Genomic DNA, 17901 nt, shown 5'->3' on the forward strand with positions numbered 1-17901 from the left:
AAAGAAAATAAATAAAAAAAAAAACCTACTCCGGTGCCAGTCCCCGAAGGAAAATGGCCAAAAGGATTACCTAAAATTGGAGAAGTGTTTTGAGAACCCTTTTTCATTACAGGAAGGGGGAAATAATAAACCGGCTGGGAGTCCCAGAGCTTATCATTGAAAAGGATAAAAGACTGAATTTTGGTCAACTCTTGCATCAGAGAGGTGGACAAAATGGAGATGAGAGAAAGTATAGTGGAGACGGGCTAGTTAGCACACTTTTTACATTTTCGGTGATGGAAGAAAACCACAAAGAATTTTCGTTTGTTTAAGTTTTCATTGAAAAGCATAAACATTCATCTTATTTTTCATGAAATAAAAACATGGTTCTTTTCAAACTAAAGCTCTGCATTACTTAGAAAAAATAACTTAAGGGAGCCAACATGCTCCATATGACAGGTAAGTTGGCACACGCTATGGGGTCAATTGGCACATCACATATAAATAGCAAATTAGATGTATGTAACTGTAAGTTTAAATACAGAATATCTGTAAAGCTAAATTTCATCAAGATTCAGTTCAAACAACAATTTTTTTTTTTTTTTTTCATACTGAGGAAAGCATGTTCATTTTTATGTTCAAACCATCTCTGTAAATACAAAATAAAAGTTTGTTCAGGAAGTTAATTAATATATCTATCAACATATATATATATCACAAAAAATAATATAAATCAAATATAATATGAAAATAGACAGGTAATAAATAAGCCAATGTTATTCATATATAATTGGTGCTGTGCCACTTTGCCCCATTTTCTAGGTGCCAACTTGCCCCATCCATGACACTAAACAAATGGTTTTCGTACAGATTAAAAAACTTGTTATGATCTGTTTCAAGGATAAACAATCCTTGAACCCAAATACAAATTATGGCTAAAATGAATATCTCTCATCTATAACGAGATCCATGTTACAACAGACAATCTAAATGAGTGAAAATTTACTATCCAGCATCAAAATTAAACTTTTCCTCACTCCAATCAAATCATGTGACCTTCTAACGTTGCTGTGTGTTGGTGAGTAGCAGCACTATCAAGTGGTAAATAGTGGAATTATTTCAAATGTGCCAACTTACAACTCTTGCCAACTTGCGCTGGTCTCCCCTACACTCTTGTGCAGTGAGCCTATGGGAGCAGGGATGGCATATTGTTAGTTAGCATGAAATTAGTGATAGAAGATAACAATATATATGGCAGGGAAAAAATATCTATTTCTGGATAAGAATCTGAAATGGTCAAGTTGTTTATAGAAATGCAGGTGTTGCCCACACCTGGTACACAGAAGTGGGCAATTGCAAGACTGGAAGCAAAGCATGTGCCACTCTGAAGTCTCCTAGATTTTTATACACCTAAATAGATTTTGATGGGATATACAATTTACTGCATATCAAAAAGAGACACAGGCAGGAGGATGAAGAATGAAGTGCAATGTTAAGTACATATATGAAAGGATGAATATGGTATTGGCCCCTGCAGGAAATTCTATCACTATTGTGTCTTGTTGGGACTCTGCAGAAAAAGCTGAACTATCAAAATTAATATGTTATACAACCAGTCTTCATCATTTTTTCCCCTCTATCACTATGTGGTACTCTTCACCTCCTGAGGAAACCTGTCATATTTGTTGTGAGAAATGTAATTGTTACGAAGGTTGACACATTCACTTCAAGTGTGCACTGTATTTTGAAACACTATGGATTTACAAGGACTACTGTCAAAGGCTAAAGAAATGATATCACAAGTTCACTCTTTTTTTTCTTCTTCATTGGTGATGCAGAATCCTTGCTAAACTATCAATAAAAGCATCCTTAGGAGACTCAATAAATTTCACAGAGGCAATTAAAACTGGCCAAGAAAAGATGCAGAAACATTTTAAGATGTGGTCATGGAAACATTGCAGCCTGTGAGCATGAGAAGCAAGGTTATGTAGAATGACAATTCTTTATTCATTACTGAGATAAAATTTTCATTAAGATAAGTATCTACATTTATAAAATATAAACAAAAATATATTAAAAATAAAAGAAAATACATAATAACTACTTCCTGCCTCTGTCCTCAATGTCACTTCAGATTACCAAGCCAGCTTTAAATATTAAAAAGAAAATTATTGCAGCTGTTGTCTGTAGCATATCAACTTTGAAACTATTATGAAACCCTCAGTTAGAGTATCTGTGGAAGAGAGAAAGAGAGAACATTAATATCATTACCATGAGTGCTCCTATACATAAGACCCAATCCATCAATATGTATATGAGGCTGAGATCTTCCTTATAGGGAGACACTCCTGACAGGCCATGACATTGCTTCAATGTGTGAATAAAAATACAAATGATGGGGCAACTGGCCCCTCCCACTACCCTGTTTGATTGCCTTTTATGATATGCAGCAAGAAATACAAGGATGGATATAAAAGTGCTGTTTATGATGGAAAAATTCAATTCTATGCCAATTCATTTCCCACACGACAGGAACTAGGTACCCTGGAGGTGCTCCATCAGGTGTGCATTAAGACATTACTAACAAATTACTAAAAAAATCAGTGATACATAAATACAGAAACGTAAAAAGTCCCTTGAGTGTACATTGCAACATTACCAACACACCACTACTAAGACAACAACAAGGAGGATGTTTTGCAAGCATTTATGATGTAACTCTCTGCAGCTTCACTATCCATAAATTGTAATACTAAAGTGACTTCCTCTCACCTTGCTCTTCTGCTGCTTCCTGACAGCTGCCATCCAGTGCTCCCATAAAGGGTGCCGTAGTCAGGCAGCACTGTGCTCCTCTCCAGGGTCACCTGTGAGGTGATGTCAGCACTCGGCATGGTGCTCCTGGACACCAGCATGGTGGTGAGGCTTCCATCATCTGCCTCCTCATCACTGTCCATCCAAAAGCGCTGCAATGGTCTGGACAGTCTGGATGCCTGGCAGAACCACAGGGAGAATTAATATTCAGTACTGAACAATCATCTTTGTTCTCATTACAAGCAAGTAAACCAAGTAAAAGAGACTGGCAAAGGGCTGCAACTACTTCCATCTGTTGCATCCCTGATCTTATTGCTCTCCATATATCAATTTCTATTCAATTTATAGACATGAAATTCACAAAATTCACTGGATTTTGTGACATCACTACTTGGGACAACTGTACCTGGTTCACCACTTACATCTACCTGACAAAAGTAATTTTATAAAAGCAGCCAGGATTCTAAAGGCATACCTTGTTGGCGGTGGAGCTGGTGGTGTTGCCATGACATCTCAGTGAGCATCCTGCTGGTGGTGGTGGTGGTGCTGACCTGGTGGTGGAATGATGTCTCCTGTGGAATGAAGTTAAGTTGTAATATGTTAGGATTTGCACTTCATGCTACTTTTCTCTCCATCTTGAGATCTGTCCCACAAGATTTCATGTTAAGTGCACACAGTAATAAAGGAACAGATACAAGAACCAGTACAAAAAAAGACATGACACACCACAAGCTGTGAGCCTTGTGAACTCATCTCGGCTGTGGAGGTGTCCATATTCCTCCCCTGCACTGCCGCCTGCTGCTACTCCCCTTTTTATCTGCCAGTGCCTTGCAGTCAGATGGATGGTTGATAGCTGTCTGAGGTCTTCTCTTCACCACCCAGCTACTCACCAGCACTTGATTCTTGAGTGAACTATACAATGTATTGGTTGGGTGTGGTTTTCATTACATTTACATAATTAGGATTACTTTCCTTATCATCATCATAAGCTTTGTGGGGAGATTTGTTGTCTCTTGGGTTTATTTTTGTTAGAAAGTATTGGACACCAATAAGAAAAGGCACACTTCTTCACACCAAGTTCCTCGATGGTATTATCTCCAAGGCTCCAATCACTTTCCTCCTCCTCTGCCTCTAGGATGTCTGAGAGATCTAATCTTTCTTGAACACACTATTTTTCATGAGCTAGTGTGATGAATCAGAGGGGCAGAACAGATCTCCATTATGTACCACTGTACATAATGGCTGAGTGCTCTGTGCTTATAGTTTTAGATGCAGACGAGTTTGCTCTTGAATCTATTAAGCTTCTCTCTGGCTCTGGGTATCAGACTGACTGTGATCTTGATTGGAAAAAGGTGGCAGTGCAGTATTTTCAGCTGTGTTTGTTGCCTCCACATCCTGAGCACTCATACTTCACCAGGTCACTCTCCCTCTCAGGGGTTGCCTCAGGCTTATCATGACTCACTGCTGACACTTTTTGAGAATCATATCTTTCTGTCACAATATCTCTTACTTCCCTTTTTGCTGTGACAGAGTGTTTCTGTTCTGGTGATGTGCTTGTTTCCTTGCCATCCACATCTCTTCTTACAGCTTGTTCTGGTCCTCACTCTGTTCTCTTATTAGCAAGCATTCTTACACTTTGTTGTTTTGATAGTGTGCTGCTTCTCTCTGCCTGCATTAATTCTTACAGTTTGTGATGCCCTTTCATCTCTTTCAGATTGAGTAATGTGCAGTCTCAGGATCACCAAGTTGGCATACATTCTATTCCTGAACCACATATACAATGAAGGCATCACTTCTTATTTTCCTTTGCCATAGGAAGTCACCTTGTTGCAGTGGCGGGGCTTGAAGCAAGGTTAGCAGTGCCACCTACTTTGATGGCTCACCTGTCACTGGAAGGTTTGGTGCCTGTTGGATGCATGGACCAAGTGCTCCCCCTTCACCACCGTATGACCACCATGTTGCAGTGCATTTTTTATGTTTTTTTATCAATCAACCAATCTTCTTACTTCATCTGTATTGCCTTCTTGATAGCCTCCACACCTTGAACACTTCCCCTCCTCTTGTGCCTCCCTTTTCTCAGTCAGCTGCCAGTCACATGCTATCACAGCACTGCTTTCACTCTCTGTGGTTCTGTTCTCATGCCACCTGCCAGACCTGCTTGCCTCACTGTCCATGCTGGTTGGGTCCGATGCTTTCCCCAGTGATTTTGTCTTTTTAGTGTGTGCTTTCACTCATCTTCATAAATCTTTTCACTGGTATTTTCCATTCAGATGAACTCAAAATGTCATCAATACTGATGTCTTTCATTTCCTAACTTTCTTTGAGGATGATTTGGTTTGGCTATGTGGTCCAAGTTTCATACTGATAGCTGCATCCTCTAACATCTTTCTATCTTTCTCTCTGGGACTTTTATTGGACTCCTCACCCCTCTTGGGTGTAGTCAGAGGATTGTGAGTGGCATTCTTCTTAGCAGAATGACAAGCACCATGGCATTCAAGATCATCCTCCACCAACACCTGACAACATGGTCATCAGCCAACTCCAACTATTCCCTCCTCCTTAGCAGTGATTCCTCCACCTCTTGAGCAATCTCCTCTTCAATGCACAAGGATAGAATGCAAGGCATACTGCCAGGCGACCTTCATGAGTGTCTCCTTGCCTTGCTTTTCTTTGTGATCCTGCCTGCTAGTGCACACTGTCTTGCTGGCAGACTCTGTCTGGAGCTGGGAAGACGTGTAGTGTGCCAGAGCATTGTGTTTCTCTATGACACCATTAAATTCAAACTTCCGTCTCCTCAGGGATGGGTCTAGAGTGTTAGTGATGAATGCACTCTGAAATAGTCATTATAATTTTACTAAAGTGTTCATCAAAGGAAGTGAAGTGACTATGCTCATGAGTTTCCAAATAAAAGTGTTAATGAATAGCTAAATTATTTCTTATTTGTACTAAATGAGTCAAAATATATGAATAAATAAAATAGAATAATTAAACTTGTATATATCCAGTTTATTTTTCATTAAAATAAACACAGGAAGCTACACTTCCTAGTTATGGCAGTGCATTGCCTCAACAAAGAAAAACAATACAACTACTAATAATAACAATTACAAATATAAATAAATATAAAGAGGCAAAAGTACTTATACAATCAATCTATGATGAAGTAAATAAAAAAAAGAGGAAACAATGTAACAGGGATGAGACCTTAAATGGTGTCTTTGTGCTACAATGTCATGTGGCCTGGACACCCAATAGCCAACAAGTCTTCCGGTCTACACTAAATATGGGTAACATTTTTCACAGCTTAAACATCTTACAGTGTAAACTGAAAATACCTGAAACAACTCTGAGCTTCAAGTAAAAACAGGCAGAGCATCTCACAGCTTGCACTCAGGAAGCCAGCAGGTTACTTTCTCTCTCTCTCTCTCTCTCTCTCTCTCTCTCTCTCTCTCTCTCTTGCTTTAACAAGTTTCCAGAAGCTGATATATATATTGCATGATATTCTACAACCTTACTTCTATCTGATATGTAAATACTAACCTCATGAGAAGAAGCTAAGGTTATCTCCATATTCCCCAAAAAATGAATGTACACAGACATCATCTTTGGATTGATTCAAATTCAATCCCCTTTTTCCTCCACAGACGAAACAAAGCACTATGACTGGCTGAATTAATCAAGCAATTTTCTAATTGACATGTGGAATTCTAGGGTGTACTTCTAAATAGATCAAACTTACTGTACATACATACAGTCTGACACTGCCTTGTCATATGTGATGGAAGCAGCAACTAATCCATGAGGTCACTCCCTGCATAAGATTGTGGACTCTGTACTCAGACCACATTCTTCAATTTTGCTACCACTTGCTGTGTATTATTTCTCTTGCCTTTGTGTGTCAACAACATTGCACTGTTGTGCGTAATGCTACTTTTTCTTGAACTGCATGTGGTGTTATTGTATATATTTTTACTTTATGAGTGGGCCACATGTAACCTGCTGGCTTCCTCAGTGCAAGCCGTGAGACGCTCTGCTTGTTTTTACTTGAAGCTCAAACGTGTTTCTTGCATTATCCAATTTTTCTTTTTATTACTTTGTGAGTGTTATCCATTTCACAAAATCATTCAAGATTCCCTGACTTCAGTACATGAACACAGTGTTCTGCCACGAGTGTCAGTGTGTGCAGTGTCAGAGAGACTGTGGTTTGCGGGAAGAAGACAAAGTAAAGCTTTTTATGAACTGGTCATAATTTGATAATTAATTAAGGGGATTTAAGACGATGCAGTCACTATATCAGGTTCGATTAGGGGCCAGCCTGCCGTTAGGTTAGTTAATGTGGGTGCAGGAGGCGCATCTCGTGGTTAGGTTTGGTTTGATTAAGTTCGTTAATACCTAACAGTCCCGTAACGTGTGAGCAGAGGGGCACTCCACAACGAGGATCAGTGTTTCTGAACAGCGCCACGTATTAAAGCATTACATATTATGTCCCTCACTCACCCGGGTCCCTGAGGCCTTCAGTTACCTGTACAAACCGTCACTTATTTGTTGAGGAGGAGACATTTTCAAGGAAAGTATAAAAAAAAAAATAAATAAATAAAAAATAAATAAAAAATCGCAGAGAACTTGTCTGACACTGGTTTGTTTACAGTTGACTTTACTCAACTCCCGCCAATTCAGGGACTACTAGTCTAAACCTTATATAATTTTTATCATATATATATATATATATATATATATATATATATATATATATATATATATATATATATATATATATATATATATATATATATATATATATATATATATTTTTTTTTTTTTTTTTTTTTTTAAGAGGACTCTAGGCTCATACACACAAAAAAGGCTATAAAAACTGTTTATTTAAGGTGAAAATCTCCAAAGAGTGTAGACAAGAGTGTTATCCAAAAACTAAGTGATTAAGTGATACATATAAGTGCTATCATACCTTTATTTCATTCATATTTATCTATTCTGTACTTTATTTTGCATTTCATATATATATATATATATATATATATATATATATATATATATATATATATATATATATATATATATATATATATATATATATATATATATATATATATATATATATATATATATGTATTATTTACTTATTTACAATTTTTTATTTAATTATTTATTTATGCTTACAAGGTTAGTTCAAGCCTTTCCTATGACTTGAACTGCTTCAGGAGAAGAGTATACAAAAGGATATCTCCTGTAATGATATTGGTCTCCATTTTTTAACGAACTCTTCTGGTTTATTTATTTATTTATTCATTTATGAATTTTAATTTCCCAGGAGCGGCAAAATATAGGGATCTCTCTCTCTCTCTCTCTCTCTCTCTCTCTCTCTCTCTCTCTCTCTCTCTCTCTCTCTCTCTCTCTCTCTCATGAAGGATGCGACGAGAGAGAGAGAGAGAGAGAGAGAGAGAGAGAGAGAGAGAGAGAGAGAGAGAGAGAGAGAGAGAGAGAGAGAGAGAAGCTGCTCACACTCGTTTCACTGGAGGATTACTGATAGAAAAGACACGTACGTTAAGAGCAAATACTAATAGCAGTAGTAGTAGTAGCAGTAATAGTAGTAGTATAGTGATAGTAATAGCAACAACAAAAGCAACACCAATAATAATAATAATAATAATAATAATAATAATAATAATAATAATAATAATAATAATAATAATAATATCTGAATGTTCACCTTCGGAGAAAAGCTTTTTTTCCTTCTCTCTCTTTTTTTTTTTTTTTTCTTTTTTTTAAGACTCGGTCCGCTAGTGCACAGTGGTGAAGGGCAGCAACAGGACACCCATCAAGGCATGGGATGTCTGAGGGCGCATAGCATCAAAGGTAACCCTCCACACTGGCAAACAGGGCCACGAGTACACTGGCAGTGTGTGAAATAGAACAAATTGAAGCCGAACCCTGAAGCATCTAGACCCAGAGTCAGAAGAAGCAAAACATTTCATTCCGAGATGCCTAAGGACGTGACGAAGGAGACAGGATGAAGGGAGAACCGTGGCCGGGATGCTCAATGTGCACCGGCGTCACTTCGTCTCCCCAACAACTGGATCTTCGTCAAAGTTGTTATTTTGGTGAGACTCGCTCTGCTTGTGCACGGTGCTGCCTTCCACAGGAGAGGTCTGATGTCAGGACAAGGGAAAGCTTCAGGCTGGGCACCTCTTACTTTTCTTATTAGGAGGCAAACAAAGTTGGAACACAGGACACTGAACAGAGAGTATAATTAATTATACGTCCTGTGTGGCACCATCACATCAGAGACAAGCCAAAACGATCGTGGCGATGGAGGCCACGCAGACCTTCTTAGTCTTATTCTTGAAGGCTTAATTGCGGAAGTTCGTCCTTTGGCAGTAACTGGGGACTACCCAAGGAAGCTTAAGAGAAGCTTCCTTAGGACTACCTGTCTGAGTGGGCGCGCGAGAATGAATGAAGTATTTTGCTTCTGACTGGGGCCTATATATTTCAGGGTCTGGCTTCAATCCGATTAATTTCACACGCTGCTGTGCTAGACCAGTGTAGTCCAAGTGCTGGCCCATGGGTCGTAACCTGACTCTTGTGACCTGCGAACACTCATATTTATGTAGCCAGTTCTGTGATAAGAAAAAGAGAACCCGTGACCCTTAAGTTATGTATGTGGAATGATAGTAATTATATCTACTTGGTTGTAGTTACTTTACTCGTTATTTTCGTATGGTCAGTAAATTTAGATATGTTACAAGTGAGGCCTCATCGATACCATCGATGTGTTGCGTCACCTTTCTTCAGTACGGGAGTAACGCTAACTTCCAGTCGCTAGGAGCCTTGCCGGAGTTTAGTGATCATATAGTTGAAGAGCACTGACAGAAGTTTACAAATTGGAGATTTTGTTTCTTTTAAGATTCATGGTGCAATACAGTCTGGCCCGGGGATTTTGTTAGCTTTCATTTTGCCAGCTGTTCTGATTATTTCGTCTTCTAGAAAGTCGCAGTCACTTGAAGGAGTTAGGCTGGGAAGAGCAGAGGCTGCTTCAGGCGTGTCATGAGAGTTTTCTACAGCAAAGACTGGGACAAAGTAATAATTTAGTGCACCAGCGATCGATTTCTTCATACGCAACATTACCGTTTTCTAAGCGGAGGAGGAGGAGGAAGAGGAGGAGAGCATGGTGGAGGAGGAGGAAAGTAAAATGGGCAGGATCTATAAACAGGTATAGCCAGGCAGGATTTCCCGGAGGTTACTTTCTCCCCTCACTCTTATCTTGCCCTCCTCTCTCCCTCCTTTACACGACAACTGTTTCCTACTCTCTCCATCCTCCGATTCATATACCTCCACTTTCACCTTGCATGACCTTCCGGTATCCTCTCCCTGCTTCAGCATTTTTTTTTTTTTTATTCCTGCCCTCTTGTCCTTATTATTCTTCGTCTTATTCTTTTTATTCCGCTGTTTCGCTCATCTTACTATTATTTTGTGTTCTATCTATTATTCCTTTGATCTTTCTTCATTCAACGTTATTCCCCTTCTGTTTTCTCTTATTCCTCTTATTCTGATATTTCCTTTATTTCTTTATCATTCTCCTCCTATCATTCCTTTCATGTTTATAATTTGAAGGTTCACTTCTTGTTACTATTTTCTTCATCCTCCTGTTTCGCAATTTGTCTATCATTCTTGTTTCTTGGTTCAACCTTTTCTCACTTTTTTTCTTATTAATATTGCTCTTGCCCTCTTACTCTTTTCATTCCTTTGTTTCCCTTATTTCTTTATCATTCTTCTCCCATTATTCCTCATCCTCCTTACTTTACCGTGTCCAGTTTCTAAGCACCCTCTCTGCGTTCTCAGTGTCACCGCCAGGTAGTGGCATTGGGGAGTGCAAGGTGACATAACGATGTGGCAACAGTGCTCGCTCCGCCCCTTCAGGTGTGGGAGCTGAGGTCCTCACTCGCAGCTCTCGTCGCTTGCCGTCTCTCCGCCGCGGTCTGCCAGGTAAGGTCTCCAGGGTTAACGCGCGTGGCACTGTCCCCCAGGTCCTTGTGGTGTTATGGGTTTGAGTCTCGCGCGATGGTGGCGTTGAAATCTCGGTGTTGAAATGAAACGCCATTGGATTCCACGGCTTGGTTGAGGAAGGGATGGTGTGTGTGTGTGTGTGTGTGTGTGTGTGTTTATTCTCATTCCCTCTGGCGACTCCTCCACGTGTGTGTGTGTATGTGTGTGTGTGTTTATTAAGAATGCTGTACTCGATGCGTCATAGCTTCTTTTTGTGACGGCGAGTTTTTAGTTATTGATGTGACGGTGTTGGTAGTGATGGTGGTTGTCACTGGACGAGGCGGAGGCTGTGCACGGAGCGGGTGGGTTACGACGTCACGTTACGCGCCGCCTCTTGCGCAACACGGTTTGTTTTTATAGCCAGTGGCTGCCCGTTTGTCTGGCAACAGTGTGGGATGGGGACGTGCGGCGTATTGCGATGAGATGACGAGGTGGCTGCCCAGAACCATGGCGCCGCGTTAATGACGGGAGGGGAGGAAAGGCATATTAGGAGGGGAAATAATGAAACAGTAGGCAGTGGAAGGCAAGGGTGGCAGGGAGGGCAGGGACTGAGGGGGGATAAGTTGGAGAAAGGTCATTGTGTTGTAGGAAAACTATTTACCACTTGCAGCGGCAGCGACCCTCGCTCTTTGGGTCACCCCCCCCCCTCTCTCTCTCTCTCTCTCTCTCTCTCTCTCTCTCTCTCTCTCTCTCTCTCTCTCTCTCTCTCTCTCTCAACAAGAAACAATCGCGGGGGCAGACTCAGTCCAGTGCCTCAGATGTTAGTTCCAGACAACCTTGATCCTTTCCCACCACCCTCACCCCCTGCCCCGCCTCCTGCCTCGCCCCCAGCTCCGCCCCGCCCTACCCCGCATCGTTCTCCACTTCCTGATCTCGTTTTTTTTTATCTTGTTTCTTCTCTTGTTCCCGTTGTGGCAGTGCGGTGAACCCCCGGGCAGCGTTGCTGACAGTGTTTCTCATTTCAGAGGTGGTGATGGCGTCCCGTGACTGCCAGGTGTGTCTGGAGTCCTACGACGAGGAGAAGAGGAAGCCTCGGTGCCTCAGCTGCGGCCACACCCTTTGCAACTCGTGCATCGCAGACTGCCTCTCCCGCGGTCCGCTGCTGTGTCCCTTTTGCCGCTTGGCACATGCCGCGCCCGTCACCTACGCTAGTGACGTGCCTGTCAACTACACGGTGATCAGCCTGCTGCAGGATGCCTCCTACCCACTGGCCTCGCAGAGGACGGAGGCACTGCTGGCAGAGGTCAAGAAGGAAGCTAACGAATTCACCACAAGTCAGCTGGTGACGTGTAACTGCAGACTAACGAGGCTGCATGACTTCCAGCAGCGCCTGAATGAACAGTGCAGCGTCCACAGGGTGCACGTGCAGGCCCTCAGGTCGCTGGTGGAGCGCCACGAGGGCCTGCTGCGGGACATGACCGGCAGGGCGAAGCAGGCCGCCGCCATCATTACCAAGGGGGAGGAAATCAGATCCATGTTGGAGTCAGCCCAGGGCAAGGTGAACGGCGCCACTAACCTGCTGGAGGTGACGGCGGCACACGAGGAGGACCGCCGCTACAAGACCACCGTGACGGAATGGGACGCTGCCGCCCACCACCTGCTGCAGTCCCAGGTGGTCGCAGCGGCCAGGGAGGTGAGTGGCGGGGCTGCGCGGCGCCTCACGTTGATGACACAGTTCAGTGGCAGGGAGCACGGCGGGAACACTCTTGGAGATGAACCTGAAATGTGACACCAGCCTGTTAACACTGATGCTCACCATGCAAAATGTTAACATTCATCAAATGCAACAATCCCCCCCCATCCTCTCTCTCTCTCTCTCTCTCTCTCTCTCTCTCTCTCTCTCTCTCTCTCACCTGGTGCCTGCCTGCCCACAGCTGGAGTTTGTGACGGCCGCCGCCCTCCAAGCTGTGGTGGAACGCAGCATGTCCGCCGCCACCGCCGCCGTCACGCCCACCAAGGCCATCCAGCCCCCCCTGCTGCAGGAGGTAAGTGTCTCCACCCAAGGTGTGGCGAAGACCACCACCACTCGTATCCTGCCATCACTAGGACCAGTGTTAATGACACTCTCTCTCTCTCTCTCTCTCTCTCTCTCTCTCTCTCTCTCTCTCTCTCTCTCTCTCTCTCTCTCTCTCTCAGTATATAGATATATTGAAATTAACTGATTTAACGACAATTATGCATGTATAAATAGAGATAAAGAGACAAATACTAAATCATGTTAGAAAGACGAAGAGCAATGCACTCCACTGTGGTGGCGCACAGCAGTAGCACAGACAGTTTCCCTACACAGTCTGCAGGAGAAAGACTGTCGTTAACACAGCAGGTGACGGAGCCCGGTGACACCTCGCAGCTGGTGCTGGAGATGGTGAAGCAGGCCAGGCTGGTGGGGAGCAGCGTGTGGGCGACCACGATGAAGAGCGGTAGGCCGCGACGGGCCAGAGTGGACCAGCAGGGTGACCATCTCTTCCTCTCCGCCCTGCAGGAGGGGGAACCGCCCCTATACTCCCACACCTTGCCGGTGAGTCTCGTTTCTGAGATAAGATGATTATATCCAGCCCCCAGGTCCCCTGCAGCGCCCTATGACCCCTCCCCTTGTGTTGCAGTACGAGAAGGTGCGGGGCATGGTGGACGAAGACTACTTGATGGTGTTCCTGGAGGTGTCGTGGGGCGGGCAGGTGCAGGGCAGAGTTAACATCAAGCTGACCAACGCAGCCACCAGGACCAGACACTTTTTCTACCTGTGCACAGGTGAGCTTGGCCCCTCATACGGTGGCACCTGCCTGCTGGAGGTGGAGAATCGTGGCCAGCCGGGAGAGCGAGTGTGGGGCGGCGACTACCAAGCCAACAACGGCACCGGCGGCGTGGCGATGAAGGGCTTCACCATGGGGGAACTGACGGCACAACCGGTAACAGCGGGCCTCGTGGCGAGCTTCTGCTACGGCAGTGACGACCACCGCAAGCCCTCACACTTCGTGGTGTACACCAGTGACTACCCAGTGACGTACGAGGAGTGTCCTGTGGGCAGGGTGGACCAAGGCCTCGACCTCTTCCGCTCTGTTGCCAAAGTAAGTAATGTCCGCGATGCCACCGTCAGTGACTGCGGCCTCGTGTTGCTTGTGTGACGACGGGTTGTCCGAAACGGCAGGGCTGGGACGCCTGCCGTAGACTACCTCGGTCTGGCACCGCGAAGCGTGGCGGGGAGGCGGCTGCTCCCGGGACAGAAACTCGTCACATCGCCCCTCCTAGCTCGAGCAATGAGCACTCACTGTTGTCTGGTACCCACCTAAGGCCGCTGCAGGCGGCAACACGCTGACAGACACGGCAGGACACCCGCCCCGGTGTATATTGCTTATACGAATGTACTCAGTGACTGGCAAAGCAGGCCACGTGTCTGTGTGTGTGTGTGTGTTCCCAAATTGTCTTGGCACAGCTGTCAGGGAGCTGTGCCTCCCTGGTGGAACAAACAAGTACAGCAACCAAGGAAGCAAGGCCCTCCGTGCATTCCTGTGGCGGAGACCCTGCCGAAACAGACACAAGCTCACCCTGCCCTGCCGTTCTACAGCCAGACACACGTCACTGCCGCAATAAGTAATCCACACACCCGGGCACTGCTGTGTGAGGCTCAGAAGGCCAAGCCCACAACCTGTGGGTGAAGCAGGTGGTGCCGCGGCAGTATTTCCTTCGCTTTGCAGCTGGCAGGTGACTGTGACCGCCCTCACGCACCCGCCGCCCGGCCACCGGTGTTATCTCTTGGGGAACTTAACAGTTATTGTTTCAGCTGTGTAGCGTCCAGCTGGCCGAGAGAGAGAGAGAGAGAGAGAGAGAGAGAGAGAGAGAGAGAGAGAGAGAGAGAGAGAGAGAGAGAGAGAGAGAGAGAGAGAGAGAGAGAGAGAGAGAGAGAGACGCAGTCACAGAATTGTAATAAATAATAGATATATCAGCGTTGTTGTCTGTTGTATAGAATAAATAAACAGCATGTATTCCCTTTGTCTGCCTGGCACCCTCAAGTTCACCACTGCCCACCTTCACATCCCCTTCACCCACCCCTAAGCCACCCCTAAGCGTCTTCACACCGCACAAAATTATCCAATAAATAATAATTCTACCACATGCCACGCGCCCCTGCCTCACTACTCCTCCCTATGGGCCCCCTCCTGCCCCCCGCACAGTACCCGGGCGTGAGGGGCGTGGGGTGCGGGTGCCTGCTATCACTTTGCCAACACTATCATGCTTGTTCACGGCCAGAGCCTCCCTTCCCCCTCTCGAGTCACCACTTTCCCCCTCGCGTCCCTCCCCTCTCCCCACCACCCTCTGCTCTACCACCATCACTACACTAATTCCTCCTCACTATCCCCACCACCATCAGTCTCGACCCCTCCCCCCCTCTCTCTCTCTCTCTCTCTCTCTCTCTCTCTCTCTCTCTCTCTCTCCTTTGCCCTTGTAGGAACGCTACCCTTTGCTAACGACACCACCACCACCACCACCACCAGTGACCACCCTCATTCCCGCCCTTAACAAAGACACCACGAACTTATTAATATACAGCTAGTGCTCTCAACCCCCTCCTTGCACCCAACAACACACTACTGACGAAGGAAAGGACATGTAAATATTTGTTCCTATTCACTACTACTACTACTACTACTACTACTACTACTACTACTATTCTTTTTTTTATATAGGAGGGGCACTACTACTACTACTACTATTTTTTAATGTAAGAGGGGCACTACTACTACTACTACTACTACTACTACTACTACTACTACTATAACAAGAACTACTACTACTACTATTACTACAACAACTGCTGCTGCTGCTGCTGCTGCTACTACTACTACTACTACTACTACTACTACTACTACTACCACTACTACTATTACAACGAAAACACTCCTGACGAAGGAACACCTACTCCCCCATCCCTTACCCTTACTCACTAACGTCCGCGAGGGTGAGTCACGCCCGCCCACCACCCACGCACCGCCAGCCGCCCGCCCGCAGCTCCCAGGAGGCGGCTGGCTGGCTGGCGGGTGGTGCAGGATATGATAACACGCGTGGCCTACGTTTGTGCAGCTTGTGGGGACGTGCAGGCTGTGTAGCAGGCTGATAGCGCAGGCACGCTTTCCTCCAGCCAGCCCGCACTCCCTCCACCCACTCATGAATGCTCCCAACGCCCTCAGTGCCCCTCATGCTCTCAATATTCCATGTTTCTCCTTGTTCACTGCGCCCCCCTGGTTCGTCTGTCCGCGCCGCCTGCAGCTGTGCTATGACGTACTGCACACACACACACACACATACACACACAGTCAGCTGGCCCAGCGGCGGGTATCCTGCTTGCTTGCTACCAAAACACACACACACACACACATACACATACATACACAGGCAGTCAGTGAGTTTAACATGTGATGTGTTTTGCTTACAGAGTGTTAATCATCAGAGTTTACATGGTTGAAAAGAGAGAGAGAGAGAGAGAGAGAGAGAGAGAGAGAGGGAGAGAGAGTACTCCACTTACACTTATTAGACAGACGCAGTTATTTAACATATTCTCTCACGCACTTTTTTCGTTAACTCCGAAGACTTCTGTACACACACACACTAGCGGCTCCTGTTCTTTAAGAGCTTAAAAAGTTTCATTAAGTTATCAATATAAATAATATATAAACAGCGATTAGAAAAATCTGATTTGCATTCGTGTGTGTGTGTGTGTGTGTGTGTGTGTGGCAAACAAAATATTCCGCTGATAATTCTACAATACATATATATCACACTCTTCTAAGGCTCTTTCTTTCTTATTATATACCACATATTTTTATTTATTTATTTTTTCTTATTATTTTTTTCGTTGTTATTTAATTAGTCTGACAATATTGCCTCAACATCCTTTTTTTTCCGAAATCTCACATCAATAAGATAAACAAGACAAACTGACTTACCTTTATCTATAATGTTCATACGACGAGATATAAGGAACAATATTTAAAGATGAGCCGATCAACGCTTTTGTGATGGATCTTATCATTATTACTAATGAGTCTTCGGAGAGGCGAATGCTGGCAACAATTTAGTATCTGACTCATCCTGATTGACCTTGAGCGCTCCAGGTACTGCCTTTGTACGATGATTATCATTCTTAGCGCGCCAAAAGTTACTCCACAGACCACCGGTATTGATGATTGGCGATGCACAAATACATGATAACCTATATTTCGTTGTGATGAATGGGTTGAGACAAGGAACGCTGTATGTTGGCGTGATATAAAGGTGATAGGAAGGAAAAAAGGACGAGGACGAGTGCAGAAGAGGTGCCAAGGAGGTTGTTACAGTTTTCAAAGTGTCTCAACCTCGCGTCTGCTTAGGAAGAGGACTTAGAGGAGGTTGAGATAAGAGGTGACTGAGAGAAAGATGAGATGAGGGAATGGTATTGACAACGAAAGAAAAACAAAGATAAATAATATAACAAGAAGTAGCAAGATGAGTACAAAGATGCCTCTACAACAAATTAAAGAGAAGTCTGCTGAGAGAAAAAGGATAAAGGTTGGAATGAAGATGATACGAAAGAAAAGTGTAAGGAAACAAAAAAGAATAGAACAAAATAAAATAAAGAAACAAAGAGAATAAAAAAAAAAATCTTAGGAAGTAAAGGAAGATGACTCACTATAATACTATGAAATGTTAAAGAGAAAGCAGGAAATCTGCTGAAGAAATAAAAGGAAAAGAGAAAAAGGAAAAAAAATGGGTTGAAAGAACGTCATATAAAGAAAAATAAAAAAAAAATAAATAAAAATAGGAATGATAGATTAAACAACAAGGAAATTTGGAAGACGACAAAAATAAACTATGAAATAGCAGAGAGAGAGAGAGAGAGAGAGAGAGAGAGAGAGAGAGAGAGAAACAAGGGAAGACGGAAAGAAGTAGACATTATTATATACAAACTCGAGCCATGACCTTGCATAGAACAGCGGAGAGTGCATGTTGGTATGACTGTGCACTTAACAGGTGTGTCTCGCCCCTAGAAACCGGGTGAGTAATGGTTATCTTGGTAAT

General features: G+C 44.0%; 2 protein-coding genes across 11 annotated transcripts; one reads left to right on the forward strand and one right to left on the reverse strand.

Annotated features, from left to right (window-relative positions):
* Window positions 1–293: 293 nt before the first annotated feature.
* LOC135110271 (uncharacterized) lies at window positions 294–7442 on the reverse strand. 4 transcript variants are annotated; one of them, XR_010273172.1, is made up of 5 exons: window positions 6530–7166; window positions 3517–5621; window positions 3266–3362; window positions 2752–2969; window positions 294–2212 (listed from the first exon to the last, which is right to left on the reverse strand). XR_010273172.1 is itself a non-coding variant. In XM_064022419.1 (4 exons), the coding sequence occupies exons 1-4, from the start codon at window positions 7348–7350 to the stop codon at window positions 1099–1101; spliced, it is 420 nt and encodes a 139-aa protein (XP_063878489.1). In that variant the 5' UTR covers window positions 7351–7442; the 3' UTR covers window positions 294–1098. The 4 variants fall into 4 exon arrangements, 2 of the variants coding, with proteins under 2 accessions (XP_063878489.1, XP_063878490.1); XR_010273173.1 differs by lacking the exon at window positions 6530–7166 and adding an exon at window positions 6331–6502; XM_064022419.1 differs by lacking the exons at window positions 3517–5621; window positions 6530–7166 and adding an exon at window positions 7313–7442 and having other exon boundaries at window positions 294–1165.
* Window positions 7443–10635: 3193 nt separating this feature from the next.
* LOC135110269 (uncharacterized) lies at window positions 10636–14833 on the forward strand. Of its 7 annotated transcripts, none has more exons than XM_064022411.1 (5): window positions 10636–10791; window positions 11817–12484; window positions 12726–12836; window positions 13142–13369; window positions 13455–14833. In XM_064022411.1, exons 2-5 carry the CDS (start codon window positions 11825–11827, stop codon window positions 13971–13973), a joined length of 1518 nt encoding a protein of 505 aa, XP_063878481.1. In that variant the 5' UTR covers window positions 10636–10791; window positions 11817–11824; the 3' UTR covers window positions 13974–14833. The 7 variants fall into 7 exon arrangements, with proteins under 7 accessions (XP_063878481.1, XP_063878482.1, XP_063878483.1 ...); XM_064022412.1 differs by having other exon boundaries at window positions 13172–13369; XM_064022413.1 differs by having other exon boundaries at window positions 13202–13369.
* The last annotated feature ends 3068 nt before the right edge of the window (window positions 14834–17901 follow it).

This window comes from Scylla paramamosain, chromosome 20 (assembly GCF_035594125.1).
Source record: "Scylla paramamosain isolate STU-SP2022 chromosome 20, ASM3559412v1, whole genome shotgun sequence".
Taxonomy (NCBI): domain Eukaryota; kingdom Metazoa; phylum Arthropoda; class Malacostraca; order Decapoda; family Portunidae; genus Scylla; species Scylla paramamosain.

What these genes read in the sequence shown, in the direction of transcription:
- LOC135110271 (XM_064022419.1), bottom strand. Translation starts at nt 7,350, where the DNA reads ATGTCTCCTCCTCAACAAATAAGTGACGGTTTGTACAG. An exon ending in ATAAGTGACGGTTTGTACAG is followed by an intron (nt 3,363 to 7,312) that starts GTAACTGAAGGC and finishes TTCATTCCACAG; the next exon opens with GAGACATCATTCCACCACCA. An exon ending in GGAAGCAGCAGAAGAGCAAG is followed by an intron (nt 1,166 to 2,751) that starts GTGAGAGGAAGT and finishes CTGCTCCCATAG; the next exon opens with GCTCACTGCACAAGAGTGTA.
- LOC135110269 (XM_064022407.1), top strand. Translation starts at nt 11,110, where the DNA reads ATGGTGGTTGTCACTGGACGAGGCGGAGGCTGTGCACGGAGCGGGTGG. An exon ending in GCCGCCTCTTGCGCAACACG is followed by an intron (nt 11,198 to 11,816) that starts GTTTGTTTTTAT and finishes TTCTCATTTCAG; the next exon opens with AGGTGGTGATGGCGTCCCGT. An exon ending in AGCCCCCCCTGCTGCAGGAG is followed by an intron (nt 12,837 to 13,141) that starts GTAAGTGTCTCC and finishes TTCCCTACACAG; the next exon opens with TCTGCAGGAGAAAGACTGTC.